This window comes from Sarcophilus harrisii, chromosome 2 (assembly GCF_902635505.1).
Source record: "Sarcophilus harrisii chromosome 2, mSarHar1.11, whole genome shotgun sequence".
Classification (NCBI taxonomy): domain Eukaryota; kingdom Metazoa; phylum Chordata; class Mammalia; order Dasyuromorphia; family Dasyuridae; genus Sarcophilus; species Sarcophilus harrisii.
Genome location: NC_045427.1, coordinates 47,031,315 through 47,045,623, shown reverse-complemented (window position 1 = coordinate 47,045,623; position 14,309 = coordinate 47,031,315). Strand labels below are relative to the sequence as shown.

The 14,309-nt window shown below is 42.4% G+C and overlaps 1 protein-coding gene across 2 annotated transcripts in view; it reads right to left on the bottom strand.

The window, feature by feature from the left end:
- Positions 1 to 3,838: 3,838 nt before the first annotated feature.
- Positions 3,839 to 14,309, bottom strand: part of GALNS (galactosamine (N-acetyl)-6-sulfatase) — a 66,071-nt gene continuing 55,600 nt past the window's right edge. For both annotated transcript variants that reach the window (XM_031950137.1, XM_031950138.1), the window contains one exon: positions 3,839 to 6,295. In XM_031950137.1, the coding sequence (XP_031805997.1) occupies positions 6,209 to 6,295 (87 nt within the window). In that variant the 3' untranslated portion in view covers positions 3,839 to 6,208. The remainder of the gene's footprint in view (positions 6,296 to 14,309) is intronic.

The window sequence follows — 14,309 nt, the reverse complement described above, 5'->3', positions numbered from 1 at the left end:
TAACCAATTCTATCTTTTTTAAGAAATTGTTTTCTTTGGTCACTTTTTGTCCTTTCTTTTCCAAGCTGTTGACTTTCCCCCTCCTTCCCCCCAATTGTCTTACAGGTCATCTTCTCCCTTTCTTACTTGATTTTTAAAAATCCTTTCTGAGCTCTTCCAGGAGGACTTTTTGCCCTCAAAACCAATTCCTATTCAACTTTGAGTCTTTTTGACATTGTTGTCCCCTTCTTGTTTTGGTTATCTTTATCTCACTCTCTGAGCAGAACTGGCAGACTTCAGGAACCCCTTTGACCCACAACGTTATTTAGTGACAAGAGTCTGAAGTTCATAAAACAAATTTACCGATGCAGATGTTGCTTGTGAAAGAATATGCTTTTATTTTAATAATTTTGCTGTACTTAAAAAACTTTTATGTATTCTCTGTTGGGAATGGAATAAAGAGAGAAGCTCAGAGATTTTCACTGCAACTATCTCTCCATCTCTTATGTCATTATTGTCCTTTTACACAACACGATTTGTTCTACTGGTTAAAATTAGATCCCCAGGTGGCTCCTGTAGCACTGAGGGGAACTGGGGTGAACTCAGGTAACTTCGTGGTTCCACTTCAAACATTTATTAATCACCTACTGTGTTACTATCAGTGTGACACTGGGCAAATCACTAAATCTGTCCTGGCATCCATTTCCTCAACTGTAAAATGAGGGGAGGGAGTGAATTAGCTGGCCTCTGAGGTGGCTCCCAACTCAAAATAGGGTCCTATGCTATCATAGATGCTATCAAAAACCAAATGATTCCTTTGGTTCAAGGAATTGGAAGGGCTGGAGAGGGGAGAAATCCACATGTATGTGAGAATTATATTCAAAGTAACTGCTGAGAAAAAAGAGTATTAAAGATAAGAAGGAGCAAAATCTGAGAAAAAATCTGAGCAAAATCTTGAAGGAAACTGGATTCTAAGAGGTAGAGTTATGGAGAAGGGGAAAGGAGAAGGGATGACTTGCACAAAGACATGCAAGCAGATGACATGTCCAGTTTTGCCAGAGGCTGCATTGCCTGGAACATAAAGAGTTCACAAAGGGAAATAATGGGAGCCAAAACTGTAGAGGGCTTTAAAAGTTCGTTAATGGTACCCTCTGAAATCCCTGTTCTATTGTTAACTGTGCTTCACATTAGACTTGTTCTCTTCCCTGAAAACATAATTTTGTGAGTATTCTGCATATAACTTAAAAAAATTTATTATAGCTTTTTATTGACAAAACATATGCATGGTGATTTTTCAACATTGATCCTTGCAAAACCTTCTGTTCCAACTTTTACCCTCCTTCCCTCCACCCTCTCCCCTAGATGGCAGGTAGTCCAATACATGTTAAATATAATTGCATATAACTTTTGATGTGCATGTTACTTCTCCTTAGTAGTATAGGGAGAATACTATACTCTCCCCTAATCTCTCTGTTGACCCCCGGTCTAGCGTCTCCAACCGGCTTTGGTACATCCAAAATTGGACGTCTTGTAGACATGTCTTAAACTCAACAAATTATAACCATTCTCCCTTTCCTGTAGAAAGTAGCATCACTTCTCACTCCCTAGGCTCATAACTGGATTCCTCACTACTTCTCATCCCTTGTATGCTGCCCATTTCATGGTGGCAAAACCTGTCAAATGTGCCCCCTTCTATGCCACCCCTCCAGTACGGACCTTGGATTGTTACACTAGCCTGCTGGGAGTGCTGCAATAGCGTGTCTTAAGTCTTTCCTGAAATCCAGTCCACACTCCATTCTGCTTTGATTTTTCCCTCAGCACCAGTCTTATTATGGCATTCTCTTACTTAATAAACTCAAGTGGACCAATAGAGTCAAATACAAAACCTTGTGTCTAGTGTTCTGACCCCCCACCTCTCTGATCCCGATTTTCCACTTTTCTCATACCTTATTCTTTTCCTCCAAACCCAACCATCCACTCTGTATTCGGAAGCCACTGGCTACCCTATGTTTCTTAAGGAACTCCATCTTTTAAGTCTATATTCTTACTGGCTATCCTTCTCCCCCCTCAACCCCTGCCTCATCCCAATTCTACCCCATAGACTGAAATTCTCTTTCATTATATTTACCTTCCAGGCTTCCTTCAATCCCAGCTAAAATCCTACCTAAAATCCCATTCAATTCAATTTGGGCACATATTAAAAAGCAGTTATGCATGTATTGGTCATCCTGCCATCTAGGGGAGGGAGTAGAGGGAAGGAGGGGAAAAATTGGAACAAAAGGTTTGGCAATTGTCAATGCTGTAAAATTACCCATACATATAACTTGTAAATAAAAAGCTATTAAAATAAAAAAAAAACAGTTGTGGTGCTAGGAATATAATATACTTATCTTCTATTTGGGGATACATATGGGGATGGATGGAATGGGGATAGTATGAGATATGTATAAGATAAACATGAGGCAAAAGGTTAAGATGCCAGTGGAACAACCCAGAGGAAATGTCCCCAAGAACAACAATCTGATGTTGAATGAGGTGACTCAGTCCAATTCCAAATGACTTGTGATGAAGAGAGCCATTTACATCCAGGGAGAAGACTATAAGAATTGAATCTGCATCACAACATAGTATTTTCACCTTTTTTGTTGTTTGCTTTTTTTTCCCCTCATTTTTCCCCTTTCTTTTTTTGGTTTAGAAGAATTTGCTGCCTGGGAAAAAGGGAAAGTAAAGAGGGAGGAAAAAAAATTTGGAACACAAGGTTTTGTGAGGGTGAATGTGGAAACTATCTTTGTATGTGTTTTGAAAAATAAAAAGCCATTATTATAAAAACCCAGTAAACTAATGTTGAGTTAGAAGAGGATATTGAAGTCACTATCAAATGTCACACCCAGAAAAGCAAGCCTGCAATACCTCCCAGTGTTAATTAAATATATTTGGGAACTGGTTAACGTAATAAATAAAAATGTAACACAGTATGTAGATAATGTCAATTTATGGTTTTCTAAACTTAAGATGGAATCCATTTCCATTTGAATTTGAAAGTACTGATCTCATCCAACATCATTATTTTCAATTGAAAAAAATGAGATCCAGGGAATCTAAATGAATGTCCAAGGACAGCAGGGAGTAATTGGCAGAACTGAGATAAGAGTTGGGTCCCAGGACCAAGTTCTGGGCTCTGAGATGATGGAGATAGAAAGAGGTGTGAGTGTGTGTATAGGTATGTACATGTACATGCATGCATGTGTGTGTGTGTGTATGTGTGCAGGTGCCTGTGTTCTCTCATTTGGGGAAGGACTACGTTCAGAGCATCCTTGATGTGTGAAGGAAAAAACTAGGGAAGAAAAATTCTTCCTAATTCACAAACGGTTTGCTATCCCCTTCCAATTCCTTTTCCTTTTTCCCTCAATTGACTGCCCCCTCCCTCTCATCTCCTCTCATGCCTTCTCCTGACTTTCTGGTCCCTCTGGTCCTTCTTTCTTGCTTGGGGCCTCCCTGTGCCACGCTAGTTCCCTTCTCCCGATTGTGACTTCCTCTCAGGGAGTCTCCCTTTGAGGAGGGGGCAGGCTGGTCAAACTTTATTCTCTTCCTGGCTGTGCTTGTGACTTTCAGGATTTGGACGCCAGCGTCCCTCAGTGGGTACGTCTCCCTCTCCCACTCCAGCTTCTCGGTTCCCTTTTATGTTGTTTTCCTCCATTAAAATGTAAGCTTCTTTAATGAAGGGACTGTCTTCCTTGTTGCTTGCATTTGTATCCCCAGGACCCAGTGCCTGGCACATAGTATTTAATAAATCCACATTGCTTTGTGGTTAACACCCAACCTTCAAATGTGATGGAGAAAAAATACAATTAAGCAGAAGTGGCTGTTTCCTTGGAATTGTTTATTTTACATCCTGAACAGAAAATTAATTGGGTTAGACAAACACTATTTTTAATCCGAAATTTATTTTATAATCCTTAATACCAAATCACTCTTAAAAGCAGCATTATCAATATTTAAAATTAGAATTAGAATCTCTGGAATTATATTAATTAGAATCTTTGGAATAATAGACAAATAAATAGTGGGCATTTCTCCAGCAGAATGGGAAAGGAATTGAGCAAGAGATGTCCATGAAGGCAGAAACAATAAGATCTGGTAATGAGCCGGCTGACTGGGCTGACAGTGAGGAGTCAAGGACCACACTGAAATAAGGGACCTGGCTGAGTGGGAGGCTGGTGGTACCCTCAATAGTGACAGGAAAGTTCAGGAAAAAGAGGCTGGTTTGTAGGGGAAAGATAATGACTTCTGTTTTGAACCAGATGAATTTGGAACGCATACAGATCATCCAATTTGAGTTGTCTACTGTAGGAAAGGAACCCGGGAGATAGAGGTTAGGGCTGGAAGTGGAGATCTGGAAATCATTTACACAGTAGTAAGTGAGCCCACGGGAGCTGCAGGTATGATATGGATGAAGATGTAGCAAAGGAGATTGAGAAAAGAATGTCACAGGCAGAGCAAAAGCTAGGGGGTCCTCCCCACCTCAGTGACAGGAAGATCAGGGAGCCAGAACATCCCCCCACCAGGAAACAGCTCCAGGTCTGCCACGGAAGGGGGAAGGGTGTAATTCTAGCCTTCCTAAAATGTCAGGCATTGAAGGCCCAGTCTGCGACTTCCCCTCCTCCTGCTCCAGAGCAGAGGGGAAAGCCTGCTCTGAAGGGCCCCAGCTCCCAGGTATGGCTCTTGTGTCAGATTTCATGCTTGTCAGGGATGTAGAGGGCAGCTGGGAACATCTGTGGAAGCCTGGGATTCCCGCTTCCCATCTCCCTCCAGTCCAATCTCTCTGGTGGGTCTCCAAATCAAAGCCATTCTTTTTTTTTTTTGGGCGGGGGGGTACATTTATCTGTCTCGGAGTAGAGATGAGGAACATGACTCCCATTTCTTGTTCCTCAAGGTCACTACAAGGACAGGAAAAACCACCTGCTGCTCCATCTGATCTCTCACTTTGGGGAAGAAAAAGGAACTGAAGCTCCGCGCCCTGGTTCCCTTTCCTGTTCTGCCCTAAGCTGAGGCAGCCTTCTAGAATCTCAGGCCGGCCCTCTGGCTCCAGAGTGGTCTCCAGTCTAATGCCATCCTCTGGGGATGGAATAAGGTATGCTCTCCTCCCCTGTGAACTCCTCCTAGATGACAGGGGGAATCAATGGAGGTGAAATTCCAGATTCTCCCAGAAAACCATCCACTGGCTATCTCCACTTTTCAGTTGTATCTGGGTTTTGGGGAATGGGCCCTCTCCCCAGTCCCCCTTTCTACTCTCTGTGGGCTGAGATCAGTAATAGCCGAACATCCTCTCCTCTCTAAGTTCCACCCCCACCCAGCCCTGCTCTAGACTTCCTTCTTCACACACAATATCTGTCCCTTAAACCATCTGTGGCCCATGCTGATGGGGAGAGTGGCCCAAGAGGAAAGTAAGAAGCCTTGGGGCAGGATGTGCTGGGCTGGATGGCAAACGGATGGACCTTTGCAATACCCCAGGTTCCTTCCTTTCTCATTAGTAACTGAAACTCCAGTTTGGCAGCTGCACTGTGAATACTGGGACTGAAATACAAAGGCAAAAAAGGCTAGAGCTTGGTGTGTGTACAGACACACACACACACAGGCTGTCTGAACTCAGGTTCCAGGCCCTAGAGAAAGCTTGTCAAGGAGGTAATGGGGATAATAATACCTATTCTTTCACAGTAACAATGTGAAGATCAACAGAATACACATGTCAGAAAGCATTTGGAGGTTTTAAGAGGAAAAGAGAACAGAAATACAGGGTATTCACTTTTTCTCCTTATCTGTTGCCAATCAGTGACCCTGTGGTTGATATGAAGGGTGGTCCCTTGGGAGCGGGTTTTAGGACAAGTTCAAGGGTGTTTCCCTGTTTTCAGATGCTGGTCTTTGTGAAACATGATTCTTAACAGGGAGAGAAGACAACTCCAAGTTTCTTTCTCCTGGGAGGTCATTCCTCTGGGCCACAATCGTTCACTCCATAAAAAAATGTCACACAGGAATTGAACACTGGGCAACAGCTTGCAAAGACAGGAATGTGCTCCGGTTGTTCATGGGGAGCTGATGAAAATCACTGCTGGAACTAAGGGATGTGACAACTCATCTTTCCACACTTTTTTTTCTTGCCTCCATGACGAGCCTCACCAGGGCATATGTGCTCCCCACTCCTGCCCCGTGGACTTCTGGGATCCACAGGCGGCTAGTGGGGCCAAAAGCACTTCTCGGGTTTGGACTCTGGCGAAGCCAAGCACCTCCCCAGCTTCTCACAACCAGGGGGGGCCCAGTTCTGACAAACAAAAACAGAAAAGAAGATGATGAGATTAGTTTGGATCTACTCCATGATTCACTGGCAAGGAGGACCAGCATTTTTTTTTTTTTTTTGAAGCCAGCAGAAGCTGGTGACTCAGCGCTGAGATCCCCCATCTTTGGCTCTGATGGGGTAGGATGGGTTCATGACATCCCAATAGAGCTGGCAGGGGCAGCAAGGATGAGGAAATGATTGGGGTCAGGTCAACGAATGAAAAGTCAGCCAGCCAGCTGGTATTGTGTTAGGTGCTGGCAAGGACCCATAACAAGATTGACAAGGCAAGGCCGACATGACTTTTCCCCAAGTACGGCGCTGGCTCTGCTGCCATCTTCTGTGAATTCCATGGAATTTCTGTGAGAGCCCAGCTTTCTTCCAAAACCTTTTAAAAAATACTCTGTAAAAATAATCTCAACAAATCCCAACAAAAGAACTAACCAAGATCCATAATGTATTGTAATAAGGTCTCTTCTTGAGTTGAAACACAGTAAGTTAAAAAAAAATTCAGTTGTTAAAATCTTGTAAAATTGGTACTGCTATTCAGTTGCTCTTCTGAATTGAAAGACTGGAATAAAAGTTATTGTAATTTTCAGTGAATTTTTGTATATTCATTAACAACAAATATTATCTTCTACCACTGTTCAAATTGATTTCTTCTTCCATTTACAGTATTTTCCCAATGGAAACAAAAGGGAACTGACCTTAGTTGTGACACCTTCCATACAAGGGCAGGCCTCTTTCACCTCCCACCTTTTGTCCTAGGCATTATTTATCATCTATCTCCGAAAACAACAGTCCTGAATGTGCTTAATAATACAAAGATCCATTTCTGCTAAAATGGAGCCAAGTCCAGGTTCACTATATCTATTCCTTTGCTGATTGGCCATTCATCATTTCCTAAGCACCTACTAATTCAATCCAAGCAGCATCTATTAAGTGCCTGTTGGGTTCCAGGTGTTAGTGGAAGTCCAAAGATAAGACGAAGACCTTGTCCTGAAGAAACTTATGTACAATAAAATATCTGTCAAACTTCAATTCTAGATTAAGTTCTAGATCATAATATAGCAAATTCTTCTACTAAACTGAAACATCATGAACAATGAAGATTTAAAAGAAATAGTCTTAGAAGCTAGACCACACTGTGGATAGATGGCCAGCCCTGAAGATAGGAAGCCTGAGATACTGTGTTGTGAACCTGGGCAAGACACTTCTGAACCTCAGCTTCCTCCTCTGTACAGTTTGGCTAACAATGGCTTCTACCTCCCGGATGGTTGAGGAGCAGCTGAGATAATATGTATAAAGTGCCTGCAATTATGATTGTGGATATATTTAAACATGATAAAGATAGGGATGGAGATGAGATCCGTGATTTCACTGGTACAATGAGCTCCCAGATGAGAAAACTCCCTCTTCCAATGCAGGTCAGCACCTGTTCTGTTACATAAGCTCAGAGAGCTGCTGAGAACACTGTTGAGTTAAATATGTGCTCAGGGTCAGAAAGGCAGCATGGGTCAGAGGCCAGATCTGAACCAGTCTTTCTGGCTGCGAGAGTGACTCTCTCTCTACTAGCACATATCGATTTCCAAAGAGAAAACATTTATTTATGTGAACTTGTTTTTTGTTTGTTTTTGATTTTTAAAAGCCCTGGCTCATACTTTTTAAATTTTGCATTTGAACAGGAGGTAGCTGTCAATACGCGGACAGACCAGCACATTTCCAAACCTGTCATTTTCTGGAGATGAACAATTTTTAACATGTGCACAGTGAGGCTTTTTGTTTGGTGTAGAACATTAGCAGAACACAGCGGTAAACATCCTGACACCCTGTATAATCTGGATGTGTGTTACTCCTGGTTGGTGATGGAAGAAGATGAAGTTTTATGCCAAATGAAGTTTTTCTCATCCTTTTCCCTCTCTCCATGAAGTGGAGAAGGATCTTTTTTGGGGAATAAGGGTGGGAAAGAGTTCAGATGGACTATAGCATGATGAAGAAAAGCAGGAAACAAATACATTTAAACATACACATTATGTCTTGAACAGGAAATCTCGTTTTCATTTGGCAATTAAATTGTGGAGATTCTTTCTTTTAAACTCAGTTCCTGAATTAATTCTGCCATTTTCAAGACCTGATACAGGCAGTTCCTTCAAGGGAGCAGAAGATGGCAGTAGCGCGCCAGCAATCACCCCATTTTTCTAACAAGGGCCATGTTTTCACATCAATGATCTGTATGACAGAAAGTAGAACTTGTCACTGAGTAGGCAACTGGGTGGGGCTGCTAACACCTTGAAAGGCAAAAATAGCCTCCTAAGTGACAAAGTGAAGAAATGGCCTGTCAGATATAGGATTAAACTCCATAAGGAAAAGAGCGAGTTGGCCAGGAGGGGCAGCCAGGAAGCGGTTGGCTTGTACCAACAACCATTCCAAAACCTAACTGGGGTGAAGAAGGCAATAAAACTTCTTCCCTGGCCGAGGAAGAGCTCGTTCTCTCCTGACAAGCGAGTGCTGCCCCAACAAGGGAGTGTCGGAGCTGATAGGAGCCATCTCGGGCACCAAGGAAGCCGAGATCTCCCGAGAGCCACCGTCCGAATGCTCCCCTGAACGTTTCCACTCTCGCTGGCCGACTCGAACGCTAAGGGTTAATTCCGCCACCTGAGACTTTTATAAAAGCAACGAAGAAAAGCATGGGGCTAACCCGTGGCTGTTAGAAGGTTTTTGCAGCAAAACACAGAATCAAAGGAACCCAGCTCTGCAAAGACCTATTAAGTCAGCTTGTTACTCCCCTGGCTCCCATCGAGCCAAGGAAGGCTTGTTTCCTTTAGCCTCTTCTCCTGGGCTTTGTCCGGTTTGGTTTTAAATGACTCAATCAGTGGGGCATCCACTGCTACCTTGGAGGGGACTATTCCACCACCTCAGATGCCTTGCTGCTAGGAAAATTTTCCTAATATTCAGACTAAATTTTCCTTTGCACAATTTCTTCCCATTAGTCTTCATTATTCACTCCTGGATTGCTCTAAACAATGATTTTAGTCCCTCAGCACATGTACCTATCTGGACTTGTCGACAATACAGACCCCAAATCTTGGGCTTTCAAGGAAGCTTAGGAGCCCTCAAAATCAAGCCCTCTCAACATAAAAGGCAACTTATAGTTACCAACTCTGCAATTTAGTTTGATCCTGGAATTGGATCTTAATTTCTTTCTCCTAAAACAGAACAGAAACGTGCCGCATCAGACAAAGAGGAAAACCATCTCTTTTGGTCATCCCGGCTGAAGGAAGTCCTGTGGCTCTCACAGGCACTCATCCCTCGGAGCTTGGTATGATGGTAATTTGTGCAGGACTCCTGTCTCCTCTGCTGCTGGTAAGCTCCTCCAGGACAGGAACTGTGTCTGGATCATCCCTGGGTCCCCTAAAGCAGTGTTTTCCATCTGATGGATGTTCAGTAATTATTTGTGGAAGAAACACATTTGTCTCAGCTTAAAAAACAGATGAAGGATCTGGGATTGGTTAGAAGATATATTATAGTGGCTAAGTGATGGAAATGCAGCTTTGTGAATTGTTCAACAAGCATTTATTAAGTGCCTGCTATGTACAAGGCACTGTGCTAAGTGCTGGGGATGCAAAGAAAGGCAAAAATAGCTCCTTTTCTCCCAGAGTTCACCTGCTATCCATTCCCACAAGCAGAATGAGGAGTGACACTGGAGAAGGGGAGAAGGGGAGAGAGGGATGTAGAAGAAAAAGGCCACTTTGCAAAAGGAGACAAAGGGAGATTTGGACCCTGATGGCAGGAGTTGGTGAGTCAGTCTGGAGACAGTGGGAGGTGCCAAGTCTGAGGAAGGGCAGTCATGGGACCCTCCAATATTAGAACTGGAAAAGGCTTGAGAGATCATGTGGTTCAGCCACTGACCTCCCTGGGTCCCTGCTCCCTGCCCCACTGCCATCTCCCCTCTCCATGCACTTGACAGAGGAGACAGAGGCCCCGGGATATTAAGTGTGACTTGCCCAGGGTTATACAGCTCATTAGTAACAAGGCAATTATAAAGCTGGGACGAGAAGGGAGTACCTTGAATTGATTGGCCAGATTGAGCCTCACTCATGAATTCTGGAGGCTGGTTGTCTATTCTTTGCCAGGTGGTCCTGGGAGCCCCTGGAGGCCCAGGCTGCTTAGGTTGTGCCGACAGCCTGCACAACATACTCCAATCTCCCATGGGTCTTTGCAGCCTTAGACTTAATAAGGTGATCCTTTTGGGAAAGTAGGGAAAATTGTCTACATATGTACTTCTTGGTTTAAAAGTGGGATTGAGTGAAATTAGTTTTGATTACTTTTAGTTCCCTTTATTCTGCTTTTTTTTCTCCTGGTTTCAACATCACTGGGTTTTTATGAAAAGAAACAAAGAAATAAAACAAAAAACCCCTCAAAACCCATCTTTAGAATTATTTTAAACTTAGTTTAAAATTTACATGAAAATTAATGGGAAAAAGGAAAAAGACAGTGAAACCACAGGAAAAAAGATAAAGACAAGCACAAAACAATTAGAAAAATTCTAATCATCTATGCAAACAGGCTTTAGTCAGTTGAGAGGAGTCAGGCAGTTTATTCATAACTTTGGGTAGTTTAAGCCAACACTAAGACCAGAAGGAATCCAGAAAGGAATTGTCAGACTTTTGGGGAAGAATGGGGCATTTTTATCAGTGCTGTTGCCTTTTGATGAAGGCTTCAAAAATGAAAAGTGGATACAGTTCATGAACAAGCTGTTTAAAAAAGATGGTATGGGTGACCAGAATTTGAATTTCTAGTCCAGGGCTTAAGATACAGAAATGACAAGATCTTAGCCAGGATCGGACTTCAGTTGGTCTAAGGAAGCATGTATTTGCCTGGAGTTTCCAAAAAATATGATTAAAAAAGACTTTAATTTGAAAATGTGAGAGTCTGAAAATTGCCCCCATACATCCACTAAGCCAGGTGCATTGAGACCAGTTGTTCTGATAAGAGGAGAAGAAAAGCAGGGAAGGACCCAGTAATTACAGGATCGAAGAGCCAGGAAAGGTCCCACTGTAGGGAGCTGGACTTTGGTTAAGTCCTACCTCTGACCCACAGGAGCTGTGTGACTATGGACCACACTCTAAAAACCATGGGTTAACATGGTTTCTTCTTTACTTTAATTAAATTGAACCCCTTGGTAGTTGGAGCAGTTCTCTAGGGGGTGCTTCTAATGGTTATCTGTCTGAATAACATAGCCCCTTCCAGTGGAGGGGGGTTTTCATATTGGGAGTTTGTTAAATGGATGAACTCTCTATATAACCCGGCCAGAGGGACAATAATAACACCTATGATTTCCATTGTGCACACACAAATGCAGAGAGCATCAGAAATAAGCCAAGATATTAAGTAAGAACCTAAATTTGATCTCCTAGATATAACTGAAACTTGGTGGAATCACAAAGCTCCGTGGCTCTTGGCCAGAGATGTCCCTCCCAGATGTAACAAATGCCTTTGATGGAGCGCTTCTGGCAGACCACCACAGGGCTCCATTCTCTTTAAGTTTTACTAAAGACTTGGATGAAGGCATAACTAGTTGACATTTATATATTACTTTAAGGTTTACAAAGCCCTTAGCCCACAACAGACCTGTGAGGCAGGTAGTATAAACATTATTTTCCCTGATTTATTATTAAGAAAACTGAAAGAACTTAAATGGCCATGATCACAGAGCTATTAAATTTCCAAGCTGTGGTACAAATCCTGGGATCTCTCCATCATACCAGGAAGAAGGTTGGAAGAGATCTAAGTGGTCATTTTACAGATGTCTGGGATCAGGGGACATGCCCAATGTCACACACACAGGAAGCAGACTCCCTATTATACCACACTCTTTAATTCTTCAAATCTGAGGATGATAAAAAGCAGGGAGGGATAACTAATCTTCTTGGTGACAGAACTGGGCCCAACTGAACAAAAATGAAAAATGGATAAAAGTACAATTCTACCTTTGGGTTCAAAAACCAGCTATTTGGGCACAGAGTTTGGCTAGACCACATTTTAAGTAGACTCTCATTAAAAAGGCATTATGGGTTCAAATCCAGTTCAAGCTGCTTACAAGTTGTATGACCCTGGGTAGGTCACTTAATCCTATTTGCCTCAGTTTCCTTATCTGTAAAATAAGCTAAAGAGGGACTCCAGTATCTCTGCCAAAAAACCCCCAAGTAAGATCATCAAGAGTCAGACATGACTGAAGAACAATGTGGTGCCTACAATAATGAAGTTGTGATAACTCTATCCATTCAGCACCTGTAGAATGGGGTTCAGTTCTAGGTTCTATATTTTAGGAAAGACTCAAGATAAGAGTAAATATTCAAAAGACAGCTGATGCTCTGAGGCTGATGCTCTGGGTAGAGACTAGGCTGGATATACAGACCCAGAACATCTGTCTGGAGATAACTGAACACATGGAAACTAACCACAAATAAAAGCACCCTGGATGAAGATCCAGAAAAGAACTGAGCAGAAAGCGATTGAAAAGTAGAATGATGAGAGAGAGTGTCCAGGAAGGGATGACTTTAGTGAAAAAGGCAAGATAGGAAAAAATGGAGTTCTTAATGACTTCAGTTTTTTCCCAAAGAAATCTCCGGCAGCAAACTGCTTTTTCTTTTGGAAAAAGTACATGGCACAAACCTTCACATCTAGGCTTTCTTAATCTAAGCTCCTGGACCTCACATGTGTAAATGTATTATTTTGTTCTGCTGGGTCCTAAAACCCTGATCTCACAGTATTAATCTTCTGCTCAAGAATCCATAATGGCCCATGCTTAGACTTCAGCCTCAACACCATTCTGCATGTCAGCCTTGCCACTGACTCCTTCTTTCATGGCCCACAGGAATATCCTGGCTTCCAGTCAGACTATTTATTTGCTGTCATACCTCCATTTGCTTTTCATGAATGCCATGAACCTCTTCCCTCCCTCTGTTCTGTTCATCTTAATCTTCTATCCCTTCTCTAAACTCAGCTCCCTTTTTTTCCATGAAAACTCCTCGACTGAACATTGTTCCCTTTTCTTCCATACAATCTAGTCCTGGTTATATACTAATTTTTGTTTTATTTTCTGAGTTTCTTTCTTATCTCCTCCACCAATATATTAAGCTCCATTACTGTATCTTGTACCTGCCTTTCCCACTATACCTACCATAGCATTCACATACAAACAGAAGTGCTTAATAAACATTCTTGGACTGTAAATTGAGCTGTCTTGGTCTGAGAAATTGCAAAGCTTGAGATGAGGAGGGATTCACAGGAAAATAAAACTGCTACTAGTGGTCTGTCCAAGCATAACAGAGGAGCTGTGAAAGTCTTGATCCCTCTGGGTCTTTGTTTTGTGTTTTCATCCTTATGTTCCTTCTAAAACTGTCTTCTGGGATCAAAAGGAAAGGAAGGGAATGGATTTGTCCCAAGAAACAAACTGTATAGCCTTCCTTTCCTTCTCTTTATAACCCTGAAACACAGGCCTGATTTCCAGACCTCCAGGGAGCATTTGCAAATTGAAGCTGGGGAAGGCCAAATAACCCAGGGGGGCAGCAGTCGGGGACTGTGCTATTGAACATTAGAGCTTGGCTTAAAAGAGCAAGACAAATGTGTCCTGCCAACTAGAGTTTCTCAAAGTAAGTCAATATCACCAGCTGGTAAACCTGCTAGGTTTACTTAATAGAGTGATTTACATTTGTGAACTGAAAGAGTGATCTCTGTGCTGGATTCTCCATAGCAGAAAATCTCTTGTAATCAAATCAACAAAGAACTCTGTGTGAAATCAGGAAATACCTTTAGAATAGTGAGCTTTGGATCATCTTGGCCATTGTTGCAAGGTTAGAGACAATGTAATCTATACTCAGAGGCTAGAAGTGGTCAGGTAACTTTTTGCAAGTCCAGTTGCAACAAAAGGAAGACCAACTTTTCAGAAGGCTGGAGGTTGAAGGACTACCTTCGGTGAGGGTACTGAACAAACATGAGT